The sequence below is a fragment of the Marmota monax genome, unplaced genomic scaffold (assembly GCF_021218885.2).
Source record: "Marmota monax isolate L192 unplaced genomic scaffold, Marmota_monax_Labrador192_F-V1.1 WCK01_AAM20220418_F8-fsc00044, whole genome shotgun sequence".
In the NCBI taxonomy this organism is placed as follows: Eukaryota; Metazoa; Chordata; class Mammalia; order Rodentia; family Sciuridae; genus Marmota; species Marmota monax.
The window spans coordinates 6,332,613-6,358,882 of record NW_026695198.1 but is presented as its reverse complement, the minus strand read 5'-3'; the positions used below and the strand labels follow the sequence as shown (position 1 = coordinate 6,358,882).

Genomic DNA, 26,270 nt, shown 5'->3' with positions numbered 1-26,270 from the left:
AAGACAGAAGCAGACAGGACTGGTGAACGAGTGTGCTGCTGAGCTCTGTCAGAGAATGAGCAAGTGTTTGTCTGAGGCCCACATTTTCAGAATAGGCTCGTGGAATTCATTTTTCAGTTTGTGGGAAGTTGATCGACCATTTGAATAAATAGCAAAAAATGCCAGATAAACAAATCTGTAAATCACAATGCGACCAAGGATTCTCCTTCACCAAAGGTCTGGGTCCTGGTGAGTACAGGAGTAATTGATGGCAAGGCTGAATAATTACGAATCAGTTTAAAACCCTAATGTTCTGACATTTTATGAACAGTTACATTTACCCCTGAATTCTCTTTTTTTTTTTTGAAATAAAAAATGTAAGATTTTATAGATTAAGTTAATCATTAATCTGTTTTCCTAAAAAAAGAATGAATTAGGAATTTATAAGCTTCAACAATGATGCTCTTATGCATAAAATAGTAAGAAATAGTAAAATTAAAAAGGTAAGGGCTAGTCAGCCACTTTCCAATACAGTTACTCCAAACCAGGTTGCCTCTAGAAGTATAGAGGTCATAACACATGGAATCACACTGTTTGGCTTTGTTTGCTATTTTGCAAGGTCTGTGGTGATGGATAGGTAACTGGGTAGGAGAGCGAATGGTACTCTTCCAGTAATGTGTATGTTCAAGAGGTCCTGTGTGTGACAACCATGGCGTTCAACACATGTCATGGTTAAGATTTACAGTTACAATAACTCAAAACTTCAAAAGAACTGGGGCACCAGATTAAATTGGGGGGGGGGGAATTTTGCTGATGAAAGAGCATTGCTTTTCGAAGATATACCAGAGCATCTATTAAGACTCTCACAAGCCCACCTATTATGCTGCCAAGATGGGAAGGGAGTGTTGTCCTACCTGAGTAGATGTGGAATTCCTGAAAGGCCCTGTAGTGACAGCAGTCTCATTTTCACAGAAGAGACTGCTTATCCTGGGATCCATGAATAAGCTCAGAGGGACAGGAAAGTGATCAACTCTTTTTATCTTTTGTTTTCCTTTCTATTATTTAGATAAGTATACATCTATTTATCTTATCCTAGAGATGCAGCCATGTGCTATCAAATCAGAGTTCAATAGAGCCTATGGAAAAACATTCCCTAGCTCGACCCTCTTTCCAAAGGCTGCCTCATTTAGCCATTTCTCTTTTATATTATTCATGACTGTCAAGATAATATCCCTAGGTCTTTGCTTCTTTACTTTTCAATCGCACATTTTATTAATTGATTCCTACCTGGAGAGATGAGGATTACCTTATTGTCTTATCCCCAAATATGATATATATAATATGTATATATTTAGTTTGGCCCATAGTTGAACTTCTAATTCTTGCACTGATTATTTTGGTAGCCTCTCTTGATTTTCCTTTTAAATTTTTTAGATGACTAATTTTATCTTCTTTCTGTCATTTTTCTTCCTTTTCCACATGTGCTTTCTGTTAAATTTATTATTATTATTATTATTTTGAGATTTAAATATTTAGCATGTTTATCCTATCTGCAACTATAATTAAACTTCCTCTTGTTGACCATACATCATCTCTAAAAATTAAAAAATAAATACATGTATTCACTGTACATTATATATACATATATTACGTACACGCACACATATACATTTTAACTAATGTATTAAAGAATCAGGAACTTTGCTATGATTTCATTTCTAAATATAAATATCACAAATATGACTGCTTCAAAAATACCTTTCTTTACAAAAGGAAAATTAATTTTCTATTCTCACATGTTTTAAAGTATTTAATGTTCATTGTGCTTGCTTCAGATTAGGACTATAATTTTTTTAACAGATTTTTGCTTTCCTTGAACATTCTAATTATATTAATTAATATGTTTTAAAATACATTATGTGCCTTTGCAAAATCTTTACATTTTTTTTTATACTGCCAAATTATACAAACCACACAGTCTCCTTTTTCTACCAAAGATCCCAGTCTTCTAATTTGAACTGCCTTTTCTCTAAATAATGTCACCAACCTGACATTTTTCAGCCTATTCACCATGGTTTGAGCCCATGGTTTCTAGTATTAGTTCTTCTTTTTTCTCGGTTTACTTCTTTATTCTGCTGGTGTACATACTTAAGTAATTTTGTATGAAAGGCTAAGGGGAAAGCACTGATTATCCTTAATACTTGGAGATATGTGGGTTCTTTCTTCATACTTAATTGACAATTTATCTGGTGTAAAATTTTAAGTTCAAGAATGGCTTCCTCTGGTCACAGTTTTCAACTGTTCTATTTCTTCCAGTTGGTTATGTTTTATTTATTCTATAGAAAATAAGTTTATTGTGCAAGGAGTTTCAAAAGTTTTCTCTTCATTTTTTTTGTATTTTGAAATTTTATATATTTGAATCAAAGAAAGATTTTTTTCAGTTATTGGGCTAGGTATTTCATATGTTCTTTCAATTGTAGACTCAAGTTCATTTACAGTTTTAAGAGCTTCTCTTTATATATTTGACTAGTTTTCTTCTTCATTCTTTTTGTCTCTTCTCTTAGGAGCTTCTTAAATAAATATTAGACTCTCTGGGTTTCTATATCTTTTATCTTTCATTTCATAATGTTGATTAAATTGTCATTTGGCTTCATAATCTGACATAAGTTCTTAATTTCGTAACCAAATTTTAATGGCATTTTAATCATATTGTAATTCAAAAGAGCTCTTTCCTGTTTCCTACTTATTCCTGTTCCATGGCATCTCACTCTTGTTTTGTAGGTCTACTATATATTCAGATCTCTGAGCCTATTAATCATAATCAGTTCTGTTACTATTTTAAAAATTCTTTGGATTTATTTTTTCTTCCTAGGGTTAGTTTCATTTTATTTGTTTGTTTGTTTATTTATTTCTCTCCTGATTAACCTCTTGTGATGCTTAGTTCTTTATTAACACTAGAAAATATTGGCCAGGTAAGGTGAGTTTCTACCTGTCTCTAGGTAGGTCTGTTTGTTTCTTTTTTTTTTTTTTTATTGGTTGTTCAAAACATTACAAAGCTCTTGACATATCATATTTCATACATTAGATTCAAGTGGGTTATGGAACTCCCATTTTTACCCCAAATACAGATTGCAGAATCACATCGGTTACACATCCACATTTTTACATGATGCCATATTAGTGTCTGTTGTATTCTGCTGCCTTTCCTATCCTCTGCTATCCCCCCTCCCCTCCCCGGTCTGTTTGTTTCTTACACAATTTCCCCTTTGGTGGGAATTTTAGTTTGGTCAACTGGGTGAAAAATGGTAGATTTATCTCTTCATCTTCCTAAAATGTTAGAATGAAGAAGGATTTCTCTTGAGTTCTAACTCTTACACAGAATTCATTTCTTCTATTTGTTCAATTTCCTTAGAGAAGGAAAAAAAATCTCTCTCTCTCTCTCTCTCTCTCTCTCTCTCTCTCTCTCTCTCTCACACACACACACACACACACACACATATCACACATATATTTTTCCTCTAGGAAGTTGGTGTCCTATAAAGGGTGGTAGTGTCTGAGTAACTGTACTTCTCCATTCATGTGTTTAATGATTCTCTGTGTTTTCAATCCCTCTTCTCATTCTTGTCTTTCTGCCCCAACGCCTTAGTGTCTCTGGATCAAAACAATTACATTGGTCCTGCCTCATAGTATTCTCTGGGCTGGAGCTTTGCCTATTTCATTTATCAACACTGTCCCAGAAATATTATTCCCAGAATTTGCTGAAATATCTTATCTGGGGTTACTATCTACATTTGTATTCTGATTATTTATGGGTTTATTTATTTGTATTGACCCTCCTCCTGACTATTACCAAAGTAGAGTCTTGAAAGATCTGAGGCAAATTTGTATATCTAGTTCACAATTTGAACCAGAATTCTTTTCCTTATAATCTTGAAATATGTTTGCTGAATGATTTATAAATACTAAAATTAAATTATTTTATTAAAACCTCAATCCACCTCTTGTTGCATGCATATATATCAGTGCCTAACACTTGTATGGGAACGTTCTTTTCAATAGAGATGCCACATCCATACCAAATTTTTTTTCTACAATAGATAAGCCTTATCTTGAAACATGACACACTATTATTCTATTGCCAAACAAAAGCATTTACACACATCTTATGGATCCATGTTGAACTGTTTTTTTAGAGTTTGATACATAAGCAGAAAATTAAAGTAGTATATTAAAGTATGTCAAAAATTACAGAATTTTGACTTTTTGGACTAATAATTCATGATAAGTATTACAGAATATTATAACAATATCATTTATTTCTGATCACCATTTTCAAATTTTATATTGGTATGGCTGTGGACACTGTTGGCAAAGATAGTCCCTTGTGTTTCTCTTTCATGTACCCATTAACAATACCAATCAGTACTTTATATTTTCCAGTCATCTTTAAGAGTCTTCATTGATTCAACTTTTAAAAAAGCATAAAAAGTACATGAAAAGGAAGTAAAGCCTGGGTATTTTGTACCCAGAAAGAGCTCACATGACTCTTGAGTACACACTCCAATGAACACATGGCTTGAGGATCTTTAGTGCCATCATGGGTATGGAGACAGCCAGAGTGGAAAATGTTTTCTTTATTAAATAAGTATTCTCCTCACGAAAGTCAGGTCCTTTCTAAGAATATTTCTCAAGTAAGAACTGAACAGGAAGTTTTCTCTACTTTTTAGAAATTTTCTGGATTTTTTTTGTGGGATCTATCTTGGAACATTAACTTAAACCTCAGACAGATTTGCTTTCTCTTTTTTAGAATATTAATGGGGAAAACTTATTCATCACTTGGCTTTTTTTGATGACATATATGGTTTCATTACAGGAAAGAAAGATCTTCGTAATAAATTCTCTATGGCAGATACTGCTAAAATATGTATTTTTTTTGACAAAGCATTTTTGACAGAAGACATTCATAGCAAATAGCTGTATAACATTTTCAATACAAGAAGTGCTTTTTAGGTTATTGTTGGGAATAAAGTAATCAAACACTCAAAGTGATTATATAAGCAGGCTTTAACAAATACCCTTCAGAACTGTTTTGATTAACTTCAGGGAACTTGAAAAGAAGAAAGCAGGAAAAAGAAAGAAAGAAAAGAAAAGAAAAGAAAAGAAAGAAAGAAAGAGCATTCGTTTTTGTGCCCTTAAAAAATAGGACTGTTGAGACAATACTACTATTTTTAGTATTAAAACTGATATAATATTCTTGGAGAAAAATAATGATACTTGTTATAAAAATTCTTATTTTATAGATAAAGAAACTGAAGCTTAGATAAATTAATCTGCTTGGGAAGAAAGAGTTACAAAACAAATCCCAAGAGGAATAATCCTTTATTTGGAAATTATAATATGTATGACATAAACTAAATATTGAAAAATATTAATTTGGATAACTAGTCATGACTTGTATAATATTTAGAAAAAAGTTCAACAGTGATTTTTCAATATTTACATACCTTGCTTCAAGTCTCTGTGATGATGGAAATGTTTTGCTTTTCTTCTGATTCGCTTGTTAAACAATTATTTCTGGTCTGCTTGGCTTTGAAAATAGATAAAATTTTTCAATCTGTGATTACTGACGCAATTTTCAGACTTTTATACATATTTGTAGAGGCCTTTTTTTACTATTATTGTCACATAGACCTACTCTACTTGTAAAATAAGGAAACGATACAGATTAGCAAAAATAAATTATGTAAATTGTAAGTTTATGTAAATTACCCTCAACTGTAATATTCTACAAGCTATTTCTCTACCATGAAACTGATCCAATATTGCTTGGAATAAAGAAATGGCATAGGGATTAGGGCTTGTGGTAGAAAAAGAATTACAACATGACATCAATTGTTAAATGAAAAAAAAAATCAGTGTCACTTGTTAAAGTGACAGAAGACTTTATTTAAGTGAGGCCATGGTCATAGACACAGGGACCATTGCAATGGGGTCTTGCATAAAGGAGATAGATTGAGCTCAACTCTAAGTAGAGCATGAACAAAAGAAAATTTATAGGCAAGGAACAGAGTGGGAGCCACTGGATGGAAAAAGAGGAAACATCAGGAGCAAGGAGAATTTTGGCTACTCTGACCTAACAGGATTTGTGCTTAAGGAGCATATGGTGATCAGACCTTACTTGAGAGAGAGTGGAGGATGAAAAATTTGATCTTGTGTCACAGGTAGGGGTTCTGCTTAAACTGACTTAGCAGAGTTCTTGCTAAATTGAACAATGCAGAGCTGGATATGCATCTGAAAGTCAGATCTAGTTGATGTAGAAGTCTAGGGAGTCCCGGGGCAGCTTACTTAAGGAGAGGGTGTATTTGACCATCTTTATATTACAATTTCTTCTGTAGTCACTGATTCTGAATTTGGTGAATTGGGCAGGGCATGTAAAGATGAGTATAAGATATCCATATAGGAATATTCAGAGGAAACTATTTCCTTTGCAGATGCATCAATGGAAATTCAAATTTCCAGAACCAAAAGAGTTTGACCCCAGTTTATTCCTTATTACTTTTACCCCTAACCTGTAAAATAGCCAAGATAAGTCCAAAAACATAGCACAGATAAGAAAGTGTGCCCCAGTGACCTCATTTAACTTTGAGATAAGGACACTAGGTTGGGAGTAGGCTGGAGATGACTAATTGCTAAAATTTTCTAGATATGATGTGATTTGTTTCCTTTAGTCTCTCGAGAAATGGTATGCATTTTTGCTCTATTTTGCAAGGAACAGTTCCCACCCTCCACCCTGTTCATATATGTGATATTTGTTGAATATGCATTTAATGGTCATCTTGACCACATGGGCTCTAGCTGGTTTCTTCTATAACCATAAACTTTCTAGTCCTGGGAAGAGGTGCTGTGGTAAAGACAGAATGAAGGAAGCTCAAACCACTGCAGGACTGTCTAGGTGTAAAGAGAGAAAAGAATACTGCAGCCTAGGTCTCCTCTACTTCCAGCCATCCTTACCACCTCTCAAGGGCACAGGAGCCTGGGACGTGCATTCCTCTGCAATACTGCCCTGGGTGTCAGTATGTGGGCATGATTTGAGAGCTAATATGTGAATGACTGTCTGAGCCAACAAGCTCTGCCACACCAAATGGGCCTCTCATTAAGCAAAACTATGGTTGGCCAGGAAGCTGAAACACAGGCCAAGTGCTGGCATCAACAGGATCTACTTAGTCATGGATCATTTGCAGACGTCTGCTATCATATATTTTTTATTGTGCCATCCATTTGTTATTAAAAATTTAATTGGCAAAAATATATTGCATATATTCAATTTGTACAATGTGATGATTTAATAAGCATATACATTGTTTACTGAAAATGAAACATTTTTTATTTACCTTGATTTCTTGCATGCTTAGATATTTATTTTTATGAATTTCTCTTTAACATCCGTAAACAAAGTAACAGATTCAAAAGACCACAGATGAAAAAATACATGTATAATGGTGTATACTTAAGAAGAAATGATTACATAATTGACATTTTGTTTTCTGTTTGTTCTTTCTCATTGGAATATTTTTTAAAAAGTACTGGAACTGCAGAATGAAATTGACCAAATCATGCTATGTGCATGTATGAATATATCACGGTGAATCCCACTTTTATGTATAACTTTTAATGCGGTAATTTAAAAAATAAATTGAAGGAAGATCAGTAAAGTAGAGGGAAGGAGGTCAAGGAGAGGGAGGAGGGGGAAAAAAGGGGAAGTACTAAGAAATGAAATGAAGAAAATTATGGTATATTCACTGGTGAATATGTCTCAATGAACCCCTCTACTAAGTGTAACTATAATGCACTAATAGAATATAATGCACTAATAAAAATATCAAAATATAATGCACTAATAAAAAATTTTAAAAATTGATTTCACAATTAGGTTAAACAGAAAAAAAAAAAAGCAGCAATGTTTTGTTTCCCAGGCTTATTGTTACGATGTGGTGACTGAAACTTATCTTTTATTTTTTCAGATTTTTGCATAACAACAAATTATCTACAATCCCAGCTGGGAGCTTTTCTCATCTGGATTCATTAAAAAGACTGTAAGTAAGAGCAAACCCATGAAAACAACAACAAAAAAAAACTTGTAATTTTCTCGGAAATAAATAAATCCTAAACAACGATCAGCTTTGCTTCCTTCTGCTGTGAAAGATCACTGCAATTCCATTGTATTAAGGAGAAAATGGTTGTTTTTTTTTTGAACTGCAGAGTGAAAGAAGACCCAGATAGTCTACTGAGCTTTCATGTATTCCCTTAGAAGTGACATTCAAAAGGAATATTGAAGATAGAATTTTCCTCACTGGTCAATTTCCTTGCTGGTCAAATTGAAAGACTCTGAAGACTTTTCTTTTCCTTTAAGTTTTTATTAAAAAAAAAAAAGAGAGAGAGAGATGTGAGATATACCATAGACAGTCCATGAGGCTTCGTTTTCCCTTGTTGCACATAGAGTTATCAGTCCAGGGCATTTACTCCCACATTAAATAGAATGAGACAAAATTCCCAATCCAATAAGTATATACATTGTTTACTGAAAATGAAACATTTTTTATTTACCTTGATTTCTTGCATGCTTAGATATTTATTTTTATGAATTTCTCTTTAACATCCGTAAACAAAGTAACAGATTCAAAAGACCACAGATGAAAAAATACATGTATAATGGTGTATACTTAAGAAGAAATGATTACATAATTGACATTTTGTTTTCTGTTTGTTCTTTCTCATTGGAATATTTTTTAAAAAGTACTGGAACTGCAGAATGAAATTGACCAAATCATGCTATGTGCATGTATGAATATATCACGGTGAATCCCACTTTTATGTATAACTTTTAATGCGGTAATTTAAAAAATAAATTGAAGGAAGATCAGTAAAGTAGAGGGAAGGAGACAAAATTCCCCACTCCAGAGGCTTTCCTGCTCCTGTCTGTCTTCCACTTCGCCTCACTTTCTACCTTCCCATGTGAACCACTTTTCTGCCCTGTCTCTTCACCCTCCTCTGTGTGTACTTTTGCACTGCTAATGTTTTATTTTTGTTATTTTGTTCCTTCAGTACACAGATGTAAGTTCTAGTGATGGGGTGAAGGACAGACTCGACTCACTGCTCCCCAGATACCAGCTGGTGAGCACATAGTGGAAAATTCACGCTCTCAGTTACCTTCCTTGGAGGCCAGTTTTGTGGCAGTGGCTCTTCTGATATGGTGTGCCTTGATACAAGTTCATGAGTAAAGGGGATGCTAAGATTAAGTAAAAAATCAGAACCTGAAGGAACATAAATTTTCATTTGATTCCAGTCTAGAAACAATTCTTGTAATCTTTGCACTTAAAGAATAATTAATAATCAAGAGGACAGTGCATCCACTCCTACCTCATTTCTTCAAGTCCATACTGCTGATGATATCCTTGGCACTTCTCATAGCAGACACACACACACACAATGCTGCCTCATCATTCTTGGGCTGTGTCCTTTGTGTTCAAACCCACAAAAGGCCTTGATTGATGACTCTCTTTATTTTGGTAAATGTTTTCCTACTTGTCAGAACTGGTTGTATCACAAGCATTTGGAATAACACACTTATTTATTCTTGCTTTTTAATCGTGTGTGGGAAATGCAAAATACCAAGACATTTTGTAACATTGATAGGATGCTTCATTTTGGGGGTGGGAGAAAATTGTGTTTTATTTTTAACTTGCCATTTTTCCCTTTGTTAGATTTGTGATATCACTTACAGTTAGAGTCACTGTCATATATTTGCAATTATAATGCCTCTTGTCTACATAGGTTTCTACCTGAGTCTCATTCTTGGCTTCTAAGATGCTCAGAAAGTCTTGAAGTGCTAAATCCCTTAGCTTTTCTTAATACCTTCCTATTATTCTTTCTTAGTAGCGGCTTTTCTGTTCCAATTTCTTGCATTTTTTTTTAAAGATTGCATTCACTCCATTGCTGGAACATATGTGCAAAAGTAAATGTTAGTAAGAAAGTGGCTGAGGGAGACCCTACTTGTTAACAGGGGTGTACCAGTATTTTACATACTTGCACTGTATTTATTTAAAATGTTTTAAAGTAATTTTTGTTAGTATGTCATGTTGATGATCTACTTTTATGAATAGGAAACTGACATACAGATGATCTGAGAAAATTGCTCCAGGATTCACAAGATCCTGATCATTCTGAGACAAGGTGAACACTAGCACCTAGTTATCCCAATTCCTCAAATGTGTGTCCTACCCAGACTATGATTTAGATGAGAAAAACAGAATCAGGAGAGTGATGGGCACTTAATAAATGAGCTATACATACTAACAAATAAATTCCACTTTCAACAATGAAGTTCATCAACAACTGGGGAATGTCAATCACCAGTAGTGCCGGGATGGGAGTTGGGGGGTGTCCCTTAGCGAAACCAGCAAGAGTCATATTTGACAATCATGACTTCATCCTGGGTTTGACCTAGTGGAAGTCCCCTGACATTGGCCCCTCCGTCTATATTTCACAATGTTTCTTACAGGCATACTGTAAACATTGATAGAATGCCTCAAAAGTGTTTTGAGATCTTTAAGTATGAGCAATTATGTAAGTACAAGTGATATATTATTGTGTTTTCAAGCAGAAAATATTAATATACTGGGCACCTTTTTACCTTTGAAATTGTCCACTGAATAGTGGCTATGCCAAGTGAATAATTATTTTAGTGTTGTGATCCTTGATTGAATACTGTCAGGAGGAAATTATGTTTTATTATTCTTGGTGTAATATTTGATGGAAGGACACTTTCAAAATGTAAAGTAATAAAATGGTGATGATTTTAACAGTATATTACAGCACTTAGTGTAGTCTAATATAGGTTAGTAAGAACCATCTTTCTCATTAATTTATTCTATAGATTTTTTTTCAAATTGAAAATGTTACCATAAATTAAGGCACAGCATTTCAAAAAAAAAATGCTTTTTAATTATAAGTTTGTAAATACTCTATTTACAAAGGGTCTCCCCAAAAGATTAGCATAGAAAAGTATAGTTCTAGTACTCTATTAAATATTTTCTAAGTATAAAAGGAGTTTTTAAACTGGTAAATGAAAATATACATATGGTGGTTTCACTTATTTTTTGGTTTCAGTTTATGGATGAATATCTTAACTGAAGTGGACAGTAATATAAGAAGATACTAAATCCTGAGCTCAGTTGTTACAAAAACACGCAGATATAAGGATACCTAAGAAGTGTGATCATTGACTAGTGGAGAGTCACTAAGTCAGCAGTGATGACTTCTGAGAATGGGACATTCTGGAATGTTAAGGTCCTATGCCTGTGATGCTCCCAAAGGATTTATATCAACATCCTTGCTGTGTTCAACTCAGAGCAATGTCATGTTGATATTGAAAGTAAAGGCATACTCTTTAATATATGATGGTAGACTACCTTTAATAAAATTACCAGAAATTAAACTTGAAATACACATGTGCACTTTGGACACAATAATGCTGAAATAGATGCTTTTTAATGGAGCAGCTGATAAAATAAATCGGTTGGTAACAAGGAACAACCAAGGACACTAAACCAACAGTGCATCCTTGAATAAGGGCTGGTCTAATATTTTACCCATACTATACTCTGGACAAGGCTGAAAACATTCTCTATTATAGCCACAGCTTTATTTTCTCAGTTTTGTTTGAAGTCTTGTTGGAAATATTAGGCAAATAATAGCTGTACCATTAATTTTTCAGTGAGTGTGAAATTTTTCCCCTGACTTTAGCATTTTAAAACTACTGAATAGCTATTTTTTCAGTGTACTATAATAAAATTTAAATAAATATAAATTTAAGTAAATATAAATTTAAATAAATATAACAATCTTAGGAACCAATCATCTATAGTACATTCCGCAGAGCTGTCATTATATTAAGTTTCCCTTAAATTCATTAAAATGAAGACATATATTTTTAAAAATATTCTAAATTCTAAATCTAGAAAATATCATGGTTTTTTATTTCAGGTTTGTTTGTTCCAGTAACTTTATATTAATGCAAATTCCTAAATTAATACTAGGTGATCTTTTATTCAATTTTCATACTGATTCCTGTAGATTTCATTTTTGTTTGTTTTCCCACGTTTTTAAACAACTTTTTGTACATGTGTAATCCTGATTAAAAGTTATTAAAAAATCAATATTTTCTATTCTGCTTCAGTCTTGTAGAACACATCCTTATGATAGAGATATTCAGCCTCATAACAGGCCTCCTCCCTGTCCTAAATACATTCATATTATCCTTATTTCACTAGAGTTTTCTTTCATTGAGTGACCTGATTACTTCCATAGGAGGAGGTAAGAATTCCTTTTAGACAAATTCCCTTTTTAATTTTTGGGAAGGAATAAAAGGAGAATTTATCATATCTGGGTTTACATCTTATTCTACATCTTTTGAAAAGAATGAAGATGTATATAATAAATCTCTTTGGCTACCTATCAATTTTATTTCCTGAGTAAAACATGCTAGAAAGGATTAAAAAATATGGAAAACTTGACAAAAGTGAGAAACTTGTGTGTCTAGGTGAAGAAATGTCACAAAATGTTCAGTTTCTGTCCTTTAGAGAATACATGCTTATCCATGCAGATGCTAAGGAGGTTTACAAAAGAAAAGAAGGCCAGGTATCTGGCGCATGCTGGTATTTCCAGCAACTCCAGAGACTGAGGCAGGAGAATCTCAAGTTCCAGGCCAGTTTAAGCAACTTAGTGAGACTGGCTCAAAATTAAACAAAACAAAACAAAAAAACAAAACAGGACTGGTGATATGGCTCAATACTAGAGCACCCCTGGGTTCTATCCCCACTACCCGCACCCCCCCCACACACACACACACAAAAGGAGTCACCTGGGCAGCTGCATTAATCTTACACAAAAATACATTGATAAGCCTCCTTTGAGCCAATGGAGCCTCTAATATTTAAGTAATCTCCATGAAAAAGTTGAAATATCACCATCAAGTCATAGTCTTTGCTCTTTATCATAGAAACAAACTCTAACATTTCAGTACTTTTCTTAATTTTCTCTAAAACAAATAATTACATTTTATCCCAAAATTAATAATTTGTAATCAATATATTGTATGTAATGTGGAAGTTGCATTTCAAGTCTTAACATGGATTTGTGTGATATATGCAATTAAGTAAGCAATTCTTTTTCATCCTTATTTTTATGGAGACATAATATTTGTATATCTTTATGGGTGCAGTAAAATTCTATATATGTGGACAGTGCATTGGTAATGATCAAACCAGGATAATAAACACTTCCATTTCCTCAAACGTTAATCATTTCTTTGTGCGGGGAATTTTTGTTAAGTAAGCAATTCTTAAAATGTGTTTGTTGGTAACTAGAGATCCTAGAGTCGAGACATGAGTGATATGATAAATTAGAGAAAATTAAATATTTTCACATGAAAGATTCATCGTAGAAATTAATGGTCACTTTTAACAGTTATAATTCTTGCCTGCATGCACAGGCGTCTGGATTCCAATGCTCTGGTTTGTGACTGTGATTTAAAGTGGCTGGGGGAACTTTTACAAGGCTATATCCAGAATGGCCAAACTCAGGCCGCTGCTACATGTGACCACCCCCAAGGACTTCATGGGCGCCCGGTTGCGTCAGTAACAGTGGAGGAATTTAATTGCGGTACGTAACTTTCTCTGAGTATTTAAAAAAAAAATTATTTTCATTGTCCTTATCCTGCAGAGGTTAGTAAATGATGTTGCACTTGCAAGGGCACATTATCAAACATGTTTAGAAGGGATTTGGTTGAAAGGATTTCCAATTTCCTTTGCATCATCTACACTTTTATTTAAAGAAGTTGTGGTATTAGAAACTAAGGTTTGGGAGAGACCCTGGGGATCACTTAATTCCAGAAACAAAATACAGAGAAGTAGTGTCCAGCCCCAAACTCTCCATCGCACTTCAGTATCACTTAGTGCTGAGCATGAATAATTTCTGTTTTTTAACTTTATATCAAATAGTTGCTAATATTCATTGCTAAAAATATCCTTCGATAAATGCACATGAGACCGTGAATATGACTGAAGTGAAAATAAGAATCAGTTTTACTATCTCTCTGTAAATTTTTTAATAATGTAAATCTTGGATTTAATAAGCATATTTTTATAGTCAGATAACCTTAATAAAATAATCATGCTTTATTTAAAGAACTGATTATTGTTGCTTAGTATATCATTTAATTTTCATTTAAAGCTTAGATATAATTATTTTAAAAGTTTCTATATTTCTGTATCCATCCCTACATATAGCTTTAAATGAAAATAAATTAATACATATGTACATAAATACTTATATGCCAGTGTGGGGGAGAAGAGGGGAGAGGAGAATTTAGCTTCTTGTAAATTCATGCAGATGATTTACTTACAGTAGAAATTTGCTTTCTAATATCCTTTCACTGAAAAGTCATTTTAAAAAGTCTCTAAACAGATAATTTGAAAAATCAAATTGATATAATTTAATTCTGTCAAATTGAGAAGAAAAATGACTTTGTCTTTGTGGCCAAGTAATTCTCACATTGGTCACAACTTTACTACCATTTGTATTTCACATCGATACTGTTTTGTGTGGATCACAAAGTATCTTCACCCAGGTCTCAACTTTCATTTTTCTCTCTCTGTTCTGTTTTGTTTGGAAAAATCTTTTTTTAAAAACTTATTTGCTTACATCATTGTTCTGCACATAATCCTTCTATAGCTGCCTACCTCAAAATAAAGCACAGCATCCTTCCAAGGTCACATTTCCGTTTTGCGCCCCAGGTTGTCCTCTGCAACCTCCATCCGTTCTCCTCTTCCCTTACCGGGTGGTGTTGCTGCTATGACATGCTTTACATTTTTGAAAATCCTAAAGCCTTTACTCCACGCAAGGATTGTCCACATGCTGTTTTCTTTTTCTTACACTATTCTTTTTCCACCTCTTCGTCTTCTTATAGTCCTCTCCTAAGTATTAGTTACTTGGGAAGGCTCTACTCAATCTCCTTTCCACTCACCTATCTGTGCTTACAGGTAGGTAGGTCAAATTCCTTCTCATAATCTGTGAAAGTGTCCCTTGTTCTGCAGTTTAGCATCGATCACAGTTGATTATCTGTACTTTTTGATGTTTGATTAATTTTAATTGCTTCAATGAAAACATAAACATGCAGGTTCAAATGCCTTCTCTGCTTTGATCATGATTACATCACTGGTTTGGCACTTGATGCTGAATTATTCCTTAAAATTAATACTCAAATGTGTCAAGTCAAAAGGGTCAAGCCAAGTCATAGATCATATGGACTTAAACAAAGTAGGTAAGATTACTCAAGATCTGTGCAATGTAATAATAGGAATGATCATTATTGAGAAGAAATCTCAAATAATTCACTTACAAAAGGAAGAATTTTGTCATTTAGAAAGATTTGAATCTCTAAACTTATGGTAAAATTCAGGTAAAGTCTTAAGTAAGACTATTTAAGATTACCATAAAAAGTCAATATTCCTTTTTTACACTGTTCTCTGTAGTTTAAATCTAATAATATTGAATTCTTTAAAAAAAAATCAATCACTTCACTTTCTTATTGAAATGATTCAAATATTCCCATGTTTTTCCACTTAATTCTTATTACTTGAGGATGGTATCATTTATTTATATTTATAAATAATTTTGCTTAGATTTGAGATCTAGATGCATAAATTCTTATAAACTATTTTAAACACTCAGATAGCTAATGCCTTGGGATAGTGCTTACAAAATTGCAAACTCAGTTCAGGTACTTGGTTTGAAAAATTGATCCATAAAAATCAAAACTTTTTCCATAAATGTGATTGTATTGAACTATACATAAATAAGACTGTGTTTTACCTCTATAAAAATACAGGTAAATTTCCTTAAATTACTTTTATGTAGTAACTCTTAAACTTCTAAGGTTGAAATCAAATATATGTCTAATAAGTAAAGTGGTATGTGTATTACTTGGTTACTTGGTTAATGCAGTTTGATCTGTAAAACTTAAATATAGAAAGAAAATTATGGCAGTATTTTCACAACAATAATTTAGAATACTATAATTAAAATACTAATGATTTTTTTGTTGTTGTTGCAGAAAGTCCCCGAATTACTTTTGAGCCCCAAGATGTGGAGGTAACCTCAGGAAATACTGTCTACTTCACCTGCCGAGCTGAAGGAAACCCCAAGCCTAAGATTACATGGATACATAACAAGTAAATACTGAGTGTGGGCATGTGTTGTAATTCTATGTTCAATTTCAGTAATCTCTTATCTTACTTCAAATAATTTATTTGGAGAAGAAATTAGTAAAATTATAAGAATTTGTTAGAGATAACAGTATCTTTTAATTCTTATTTTTTTGACTTGGTTAAGCGATCTGGGGGACTTTTCCTTAAAAATTTTATTTTTCTAGGCATCAAAAATTTTGGAATTGACTACAATAATTTTGTATTATTTCTAGAAGGAATTATTGGGATTAACAACCAACTATTTGTTTTAAATCAAAATACAATTTGATATTGTCTCATCTAAATTATTTTAGTTACAAAATATTTCATATTGACAGTTCAAGTTTTCTATAGTAAATCAGGATAGGTTTATGTAAGTGAATTAGTAATAAAGGCTATGCAAGATTATTTAAAATACTAGTCATTGATTTAATTCTCATTATACTGTTTGATAAAACACAAAACTGGAAGTCTTAAGACCTAATGAATAAAAAATTATATAGCAATAACAAAATTTTTTTTAAAGTTAAAATAAAATGCTATAAGGAATATTTAGTTAACATAAATACATAAATGATAAAATTGCATTAAAGTTCTTGGACTTAATAGTATCATTAATTATGTTATTGATAACTAGCAAGGTTTTTGTGTATGTCTTCTGTCATGAGTAAAATAAACTCTGAATTTTTATGTATTTTTGTTTGAAATATGCTGAGAGATATTATAAATATTGTGTTTAGTTTTGATTTCTAATTTGAATGAGAATCTCAGATCAGGTTGCTAAAATGTGTTTTTAACCCTTGAAGAAACTAACAAGAGTAGGTTAAAAATAACTTGCATGGATGGTAATTGCTAGTACTATTAAACTGAGAATGTAGCCCAGGAGGAAGACTCAATTGATAGAAGACTTCAATTTATTTCCATTTTGAAATTGTTCAAGGGCACTTGAGAAAGAGAAATTGCTGCTTGTTATGTCTTAAAACTGCTTGCTCTGACTTTTTTCTTAGTTTAAATTTAGAAATATATGTTCAAAGTTATAAAGCTACTGAGGAGTATTTTGAAAGGAATAAGTAAAAAAGTTATATTGCCTAATAAAATTCATAAAGTTTTCAAATAAAGTGACTAAAGAAGCCAAGGGATTCAAAAGGAAAGAAATATATCTAAAAAGAAGGAATGAAATGATGGGAAGATGAAGAATAGGTTGAAATTCCTGTTAAAATTTTAACCAATTTATACAGAAAAGTTAAAGACAAAAGGGAAGAGTTTATGACAAGACTATTTTTAATTAACAAGTCTCATCTTACTATTTGTTAACAATTTTTAAGTAAAATAATATTTATCCTGAATATGGATAAAGTAGAGCATAGCAAATAATTTGAAACTGGGCTGGGGCTGTAAGTCAGTGGTACAGAACTTGCCTCGCATGCATGATGCCTTGGGTTCCATCCTCAGCACCATGTATAAATAAATAAATAAATAAATGATATGCATGTATGAAAATATCACAATGAATCCTATTAATATGTATAACTAATAGTCTAATAAAAATAAGTTAAAATAAAAAATATATAAATAAAATAAAAATCTTAAAAAAATAATTTGAAACAGACATTTGTTTAATGTGAACCAGGCTTAAAAAAATACTACAAACTTCATAGAAGCTACTTTTGGATCCATTTCTTATGACTATCCTTTTCTTCTCTTTTGGAAATAACAGCAGGAGACTTTAGAGCATTTAAAGAAGGTTAAGAACTGATTAGACACAGCCATATGTAGAATTAGAGTACTAGAAGGTAGACCTGTGGATGTAAACTAGATTTCAGAAGGGTTTGTTGCCTTCTGAGACATGGACCCCATTCAAGTATTCAGTGTGCATCCAGTAGGAATTCAAAAATGAGAGGTTAGATAGATGAGCCAGAGACAATGGGAGAAGGGGTAATACCTGCAAATTTTCTAGAAGTGAAAAACATTATGAAATTTCAGATTGAGAATTGTGTAAATTCTCAAGTAGGATTTATAAAAAAAATTTCTACATGACAAATTATGATCAAAACATTGAAAATCAGATAATTTTTTTCATCCAAGGTAATTTGCAAATTACTTTAAAATATTGAGCAGTTACACTTGCACCAATCTTTACATCAGACCTAAGGCAATGAAATATACTGAGGGTTATTAAGGAAGAGAATTAATTTTCTTCAGCTTTATATCCAACTAAGTTATCTAGTAAGGTAAAATGAAAACATTTTTAAGCAATGAATAATGGTGTAATGACAGTGCCAGAGATTGAATTTGGAATCTCTTGCCTGCACATTGTACCACTGAGCTACATCTCCAGACCAAAAAGCAGTTTTCAACTTACTGATGAATATGAATAAACTGAGATTGTTTAATAAAGCACTGAACAAATTTAAAATAAGGAATGAGTAAAATGTTAGATGATATTAATTGAAGACTTGTAAGGAGGAAAATATATAATTAATTAACTTTGCATGCCTCATTTTGGGGATGAAGACTCACATCTACTTTAAGATTTTTTTTTTTTAAGTCAAGAATGCCAGTTAAAACCTAACAAGAAATACCAACAAATAGAAAGGTTCTTCCATAGTAGGGAATGAAAGAAGGTACTTAAAGAAAACTGGATCAGTTTAACACAAGAGAAAGAGGGACAGTATTACAAAGACAGGGAAAAGTCTGGGGAAAGAAAAGACATAAAATAACTCATTGAAAATATTTTTAAAGAATTAGTGAAAACAATAAATAGATTATTAAAGGACATTGTAAAGTTGGATTTAAAAACCCAACTATATGCTACTTATAATATATATAACACTGAGCAGCATAAGGCTGAAAAACAAGTATAATAAATAATATATTAATCAAGATTTACATGATATAGCAATATTAATAAAACTAAGATGAGCTTTAAGGCAGTAGTGTAATTATGTATCATTTTAGATCAGATAAAATACATAATTCAACTGAATGTAAGTTCCATGATCTTTTCATACCTAATAAAATAACTATCAAAAATAAAACGTAATTGAGAGAAGCACAGGGATAAATGGGCACACTCCCAACTGTGGTAAGAAATTATAATATTACCTTTTAAAAATATTAAGACCAAGAATTAGAATTTGAAGGTATATGTAAACATAGTTAATAACACTGATGATGATGATATGATGATGAGGGTGTATGATGAAAAGCTAAACTGTGCTACATTTCAACCAACTGTGGAATATTTACCAACATCAACCACATATGAGAATGCAAAATATCAAATCATAGCAAAAAATCAATTTCATAATGATCTTGACTTAGTTGATTTTCTGTTGCTAATAACACAATACCAGAGTCCAGGTAAGTTATTTAAAGAGAGATTTAATTTGGCTCATGGTTCAAGGTTGAGAGGCCACACCTAACGACAGTCTTCTTGCTGGCAGAGTCCTGACACAGTGCAGGGTATCACATGGTGAGAGACAGGGAAAACAGGAGAGCCTGAGCCAAACCAGTTCTTAGAATAGACACACTAGAGATTTTGTCTCAGATCCACTCCTAAATTAATCCGTTAACCAACCCTTAATCACATGAATGGATTATTGCATTCATGAGTGTGGAGCCCTAATCACCTCTTAAAGGTCTCACTTGGTCCAACCTCTTAATGTTGCATAGTGAGGATTACATTTTAACAGGAGTTTTGGAGAGCGCAAACTATATTCAAACCAAAGCAGATACATTTATCAAGGTAATTTTGGAAACTTTTCAGGCTTCCCAGGAGAAAAGTAAAATGATTGCCAGCACTCAGCAACAGCTCTCCATACAAAGTTTTTAAATAATTGCTTAAGTGAGCAATTATTTCTCCTTCAAAGAGGAGGGGAAGCACTCCAGTGACTGGATAAAGGATGAGTCCTGGTACAAAACTAAAAACAAATATAGACTAGGTTCAGGAAGAAGGGTAGACCTTCTTATATAATAAAAATTTTTTTTCATTTTTTCTTTTTGGTGCTGGGGATCAAACCCAGGGCCTTGTGCATGCAAGGCAAGCACTCTAACAACTGAGCTCTATCCCCAGCCCCTAGAGTAAAGATTTTTATCTCAAGGAGAATTAGAACAAAAGACTGAAAAATAACCAGAAAGTTAATGACTTTGGCTTTCAGTTGACAAATTCTGAGAGTCACTTGAAGATGTAGAACAAGACAGTGACATGATGAAAGAGGTCTTTAAACCAGCTATTTTTTCCTTAATGAGAATCCAGACCATGGAAATTCTAAGCCATTCTAAAGAAATGTAAATTCTGTCATGTATATGATTATGACATTTCCAGCAGATTACATGCAAACATTGCAACTGTATCCTTACTTATGGTTGATGATAGCTTTGTATGTGGTAGATATTTTTAATTGGTATGATGATAAAATTCCATTTTTATATTTCTGGCACACGGAACTAGTTACACATGTTTCTTAGAAAGCACTTAATAAATGAACTACTTTAATAAAGGTTAGGGTTAATTATTAGAGGTAATTCATTGCAGCTAAGAATTAACTTTAACAAAAGTTATTGCTACTTCATATTTAAGTCAAATGTGTTTATTTACACATTTTTAAGGAAAAAAATCTAAGTATATTTTACTTATATACACCTTTGTGGGTTTTTGCATCATTGTATTTTGTTTTACATACAGTTGCTATATACAGCTTGCATAAAACTGACAAAGTGAAAGGAATATATTGAACCATGAAGGCTTATTTTGATTTTTTTCAAGCAACATCATGATTTAAGAGCAAACAAGTTTTATGAGTATAATGAAGACGACATGAACAAATACGGAAATAACCAGGAAAAGAAATGATGCATCTTAAATTTATGGATGTGATGTGCTGCTGCCCATTTTATATCATTTTTTATCATAATGAATCTTGGTGAATTCATTGCCTAGACATACTCTAGATATCATGAACACATCCTGTAGTCTTTGATATTTCGTGGTACAGAGGTTTATAAAAAAATTTCAGAAAACTAGATATCTTTTGAGAAATGCAATTTCATCCATTCTTGGCATACTCCTTTCAAACAGTCTTAATTTGATTCAATGTTAGATAATCTTAGAATTACATTCAAAATAATTAAGTTTAATGATATGTGATCCTTTGGAGTTTTCACATTTAAAAAAAAATGTACTTCCTGATGTTTATACCACATTATCAATATCGAGAAGCTTTGGCAGCTTATAGTTATAAGGAAATCCAGTACCAGGATCTACTTTCTTTGCTTGTGCCTTACATTGCAAAGTCATTCAAAAGCATCGTTTTCCCCAAAGCTCTTGAAAAAAGTTCTCACTGACTTTTTTTTTTTTTCACATTGGGCTTTTCTCACTGGATACTTGAACACATTGCCTGTCATCTCTCTTCCGTTACAACCTAAATAATAAATGTGAAATATGGTCATTGTCTGCTTCTTTCTTATCTTTATGACAAAAATTATTGAATAAGGATTATTTCTTAGTCTTTTTAACGTGCTTTATTCTTTTTGCATATGCCAGAATTCCTTGAGTGTTGGCACAGTTTAAAATTAGTGAACAAATATTTACCTGGCCCTCACTGGTTTTGTAAAGCTAACAAATTAAAGGGAGAGCAATAGAAATTCTTCAAATGAATATTTTCCTTCAGGAAGGGTGTTTCTATACCGTAGATGCTTAATAAATGCTTATTGAGTGATAAATGATGGAGGTGGTAGATCTTATTTTTTCTTTCTTCCTTTTTTTTACAACTAATACATTGTTTGAGCATACTTGCATATACTTTCTCATACATAATCATTAAATATTTTTAAAGAAAAAATAAACTTGATCAGAAAGGATATTCTGTAAAAATTTCTGACATGTTTAGGTGTCAGTATCTTTTTATTTATTGATTAAAAAAATCCCCAAATACTTGCTATCCCCCTGCCCCCTCCCTTTTCCTCCCACTCCTCTGCCCTATCTAGAGTTCTTCTATTCCTCCCATGCTCCCCCTCCCACCCCACTATGAATCAGCCTTCTTGGAGGGGGCAGGGGGTTAGCAAGGATGGTGGAATGTGATAGACATCATTATCCAAAGTACATGTATGAAGACACAAATTGGTGTCAACATACTTTATATACAACCAGAGATATGAAAAATTGTGCTATATATGTGTAATAAGAATTGTAATGAATTCTGCTGTCATTTTTTTAAGTCAATAAAATAAAAAAAGAAAACATCATGCAAAGTAAAAGAAGTCAAAAACAAAGGACCACAAATTGTATGATTATATTCACATGAAATATCCAGACAGACAAAATGTAGATTAGTGGTTGTCTAGTGTTGAAGGGAGAGGCAAATTATGAGAAAATGCCCAAGGGGTACAAAATTTCCTTTCAAGGTGATGAAAATGCTCTGAAATTGTGGTATATGGTTGTACAACTTTCTTAAGATACTAAAATTCACTGAACTGTAAATTTTAAATGGCATATGAATTGTATAGAATGTGAATTATATCTCAATAAAGCTGTTTTTAAAAATTATTTTTAAAAACCCCAAATCATTCCCTTGCTTTGATTATTAGTGCAATATGATGTTACATGTCTGAACCTACTTGTACTCAATGGATTATCCATTTAATTGATAAATAAATAATAGGCATTTTCCTAGTATATAAAAAATGATCCCTTTTAATTCATAAGGCCTAATAACTAAGAACTTGTAAGTACCATGTGCTTAGTTAATGCTTAGTCATATAATTATACTGGGCTTTGAGCCATGTTGATTTGAATACAGACATTTCTTTTACAATTTACAAAATATGGAAGGAGAGCCGATGACTCACTGGGAAGATGTAAAAGCTTACATATCACCATCTGATGATGATCCTTCTTCTTCTTCTTTTTTTTTTTTTTAAATAGTAATTCAGGGGTGTTAAACTGTGCTGAAGTAATCTTCATACAGGAGAGATTGTAGCAGTGTCTAAATTTACCCTGCTCAGGAAGGAAGGGCATTTAAATTTTCTTTCCTTCTATTATGGATTAACTCACAGTCTGTAGTCAGTGTATTATTTCAAGATGAAAAAGAGAAAATGGAATTTAAAATAAAATTATTTGAATTATCAAGGTTGTAAAAATAAATCAGCTAATCAGAATTCATGAAACATGTTCTATATTCCATCTTATTAGAAGTTTGATAGAGTTAAATATGAATGGAATTAAGTAATAAATATATATAATATATTTCCAGCAATTCACTGGATCTTGAGGATGACACCCGTCTTAACATGTTTGATGATGGGACACTCATGATCCGGAACACCAGAGAGTCAGACCAAGGCATCTATCAGTGTATGGCCAGGAACTCTGCTGGGGAAGCCAAGACACAGAATGCCATGCTCAGATACCACAGTCTTCCGGGTAAAACTTTATTTTCTGATTGAACTTCATACAAATGCATTAGGTATCTAAAGTTATTTGCACTGAAAAATGGCCTTGGATTACTTCTTTAAAGTAGGTAATGCTTCAAAGTGAAACAATTGTCACTGATTTTTTTTGTACATTTTTTAGAGAAATTTTTTCCTTGAAGTTAGCTCTATTTTATTTATTTACTTTTAATTATATAATCAATTATTATTATTATTTTAAATATTTTTTAGTTATAGATGGACACAATATCTTTATTTCATTTTTTTATGTGGTGCTGAGGATCAAACCCAGTGCTTCATGAATGCAAGGAGAATGCTCTCCCTCTGAGCCACAATCCCATCCCCTATTACTATTATTTTTGATGGTGCTGGTGATTGAACCTAGGTAGGGCTTTGTGCGTTCCAGGTATGTACTCTATCACTGATCTGTACTTGTAGCCCTCAAAGTTTTTTTTTTTTTTTTTTAAGTTACTTCCTTAGTTCTGTTATTTTCCAGTTTATCACAGATGTGATTCCAAGATTTTCCAATTAGCCTTTCAATTACCGATCTAGCTTTCCAACATCTTGAGGCAGATTGAACCAATTGCTCCCAGGCAGGAAAATCATCCTCTTTAGAAAGTCTTTGTCCTTTATCCATCACGAATTCATTACAAATGTTTATTGAATGCCCACTGAGCTATTGTTGAAGATTTCACACCCCTTCAACTACCCAGAAGCTTTGCTCTGCCATAATTTCAATGGCATATATAAATCAGACACAGTGACTAAGACAGATTTTTATTAGTATCATTTTGTGATGGTAGAAATGCATCATCTTTCCCCTTTCTGAGCCTGTAGTCTATTAGGCAATAGCCATATTTCAACCAAGTTTTACGATGTCAGGAGAGGGATGGAAGCATAAAGGACAGTTCTCTACCAGTAAACATTTAAAACCCAGCACTTGGGAAGGGCTTTCTGATTTGCAGCATTGACTAATACCTAAGGTATAAATAATCCTTCCATGGCCAATTTCTTGTTACCAACATGGCATGACTGAAGGTGGAGTTGGGAGGAGATGTGCAGTAGGCACCATGAAGCAATGTTTCCACCACAGAGACATTCATAGACATAAATCACCTTAGAACCACAGAAAATAGGAAAATAGAGTCAAATAAGTAGAAATAATGAATGCCAGAATTTGTGAACTTCGATGTTAATGACACTTATTCAATTGTATGTTTACATAATTTAACTTTTAATAAAGGGCTAGGCTTAACAACCAGCTTGCAGAATATTCAAAATTTAACAGCTGCTTCTCAAGAGCCAGCTCTGGTATACCCCCTGAGATTTTAGTCAGGAAAAGGAGCAGTATATGAAGAATTTGAGATCACTGGGGGTTATTGATAATATCAAGAGACAGCAAACAGGAGCAAACAGGATGAAGGGAGAGAGAGGGGGTCCCTTGGAGCAGGCTTGGCGAGTCACGTTCATTTGAGATGTCCCCAGCAGCAGGGACATCTAAGTAGACAGCGAGGACAAGTAAAAGATAGTTAGATAAGTAGAGTTGAAACATTATTTTGGAAGGAAGTATGATGTAAGGGGAGACAGAGCAGGATGCATCCAAGAGACGGAAATCCTTGATACTTCCGGAGTCGAGCCAAAATCACTGATTTGGGGAGGTGTAAGGCAGGTCAGATCATTCAGGTTGATCACGACGGTGTAGTAAGAGTGGTCAAAATTAGATTTTTCTTCTAGTAAAATATTTCTGGTAGCAGTCTGGAGAAAAAACAGGATGATGTGGTATAATGAGAAAGTGGGTTGGCTGCAGCCACGAAGCAGGACATTGTTGGTAGAGACACAGATCAGATCATGACAGAGCAAATGGAGAAAATTCACTGAATGTGCCTGACGGGGGTGGGGGTGGGGTGGGGGGGGTGGGTGGAAACACAGTTGAGTTGGAAATTGATCAACTATGGGGATTCCTTTCATGGTTTCTAAATAACTTCTAATTGACAGCTCTGGTAGCTCATTCCAAACCACCATCTCTTTCCTTCTTTGACTTTGGGGACATCACTTCCTCTTGATCCTTTCCTGACATTTTCATTCTTCTTTCTCCTTAAATGTCATGTTCCCCATAGCCCTCCCCTTCCCTCTCTTCCTCAAGTTTGGCCTGGTCACATTGCTTCTTCCTCCATTTGAGATCTCTTTCAATTTTAAAAGAATTCTTCAGCGTTCAACTTTAATAATTAAAACTTATAAATCTATTGTTGCTGTTTTTCCTGAGATTTGAAACACTATCATTCCTGCTCACCTTCACATGTAATCTTTACATCCCACCAAACAGATTTGCCTGCATAAACCTCTTCCTTTCTGTTTGCTCTCTCTCTCAGGATATTTAATGTCCCTCAACAACCTCAGAGCCATCCTCTGTTGCTGTCTTTTTGTTTTTTAGGTGTCTTAAAGTATACTTTGAATATGGGTCAGATCAGAGCTTCCTTCCCATGTCCACTGTCACAGACTTGCTTCAAAAATATTTCTCTTTTAAAATATTTTTGTTAGTTCATCAGGGTTATACAT

The 26,270-nt window shown here is 33.1% G+C and overlaps 1 protein-coding gene across 1 annotated transcript in view; it reads left to right on the top strand.

The window, feature by feature from the left end:
* Pxdnl (peroxidasin like) overlaps positions 1–26,270 on the top strand; it is a 471,071-nt gene that overhangs the window by 300,261 nt on the left and 144,540 nt on the right. Inside the window, exons 6-9 of the mRNA XM_058573993.1 lie at positions 8,001–8,072; positions 13,529–13,698; positions 16,151–16,268; positions 23,537–23,706. Coding sequence (XP_058429976.1) covers positions 8,001–8,072; positions 13,529–13,698; positions 16,151–16,268; positions 23,537–23,706 — 530 coding nt within the window. The remainder of the gene's footprint in view (positions 1–8,000; positions 8,073–13,528; positions 13,699–16,150; positions 16,269–23,536; positions 23,707–26,270) is intronic.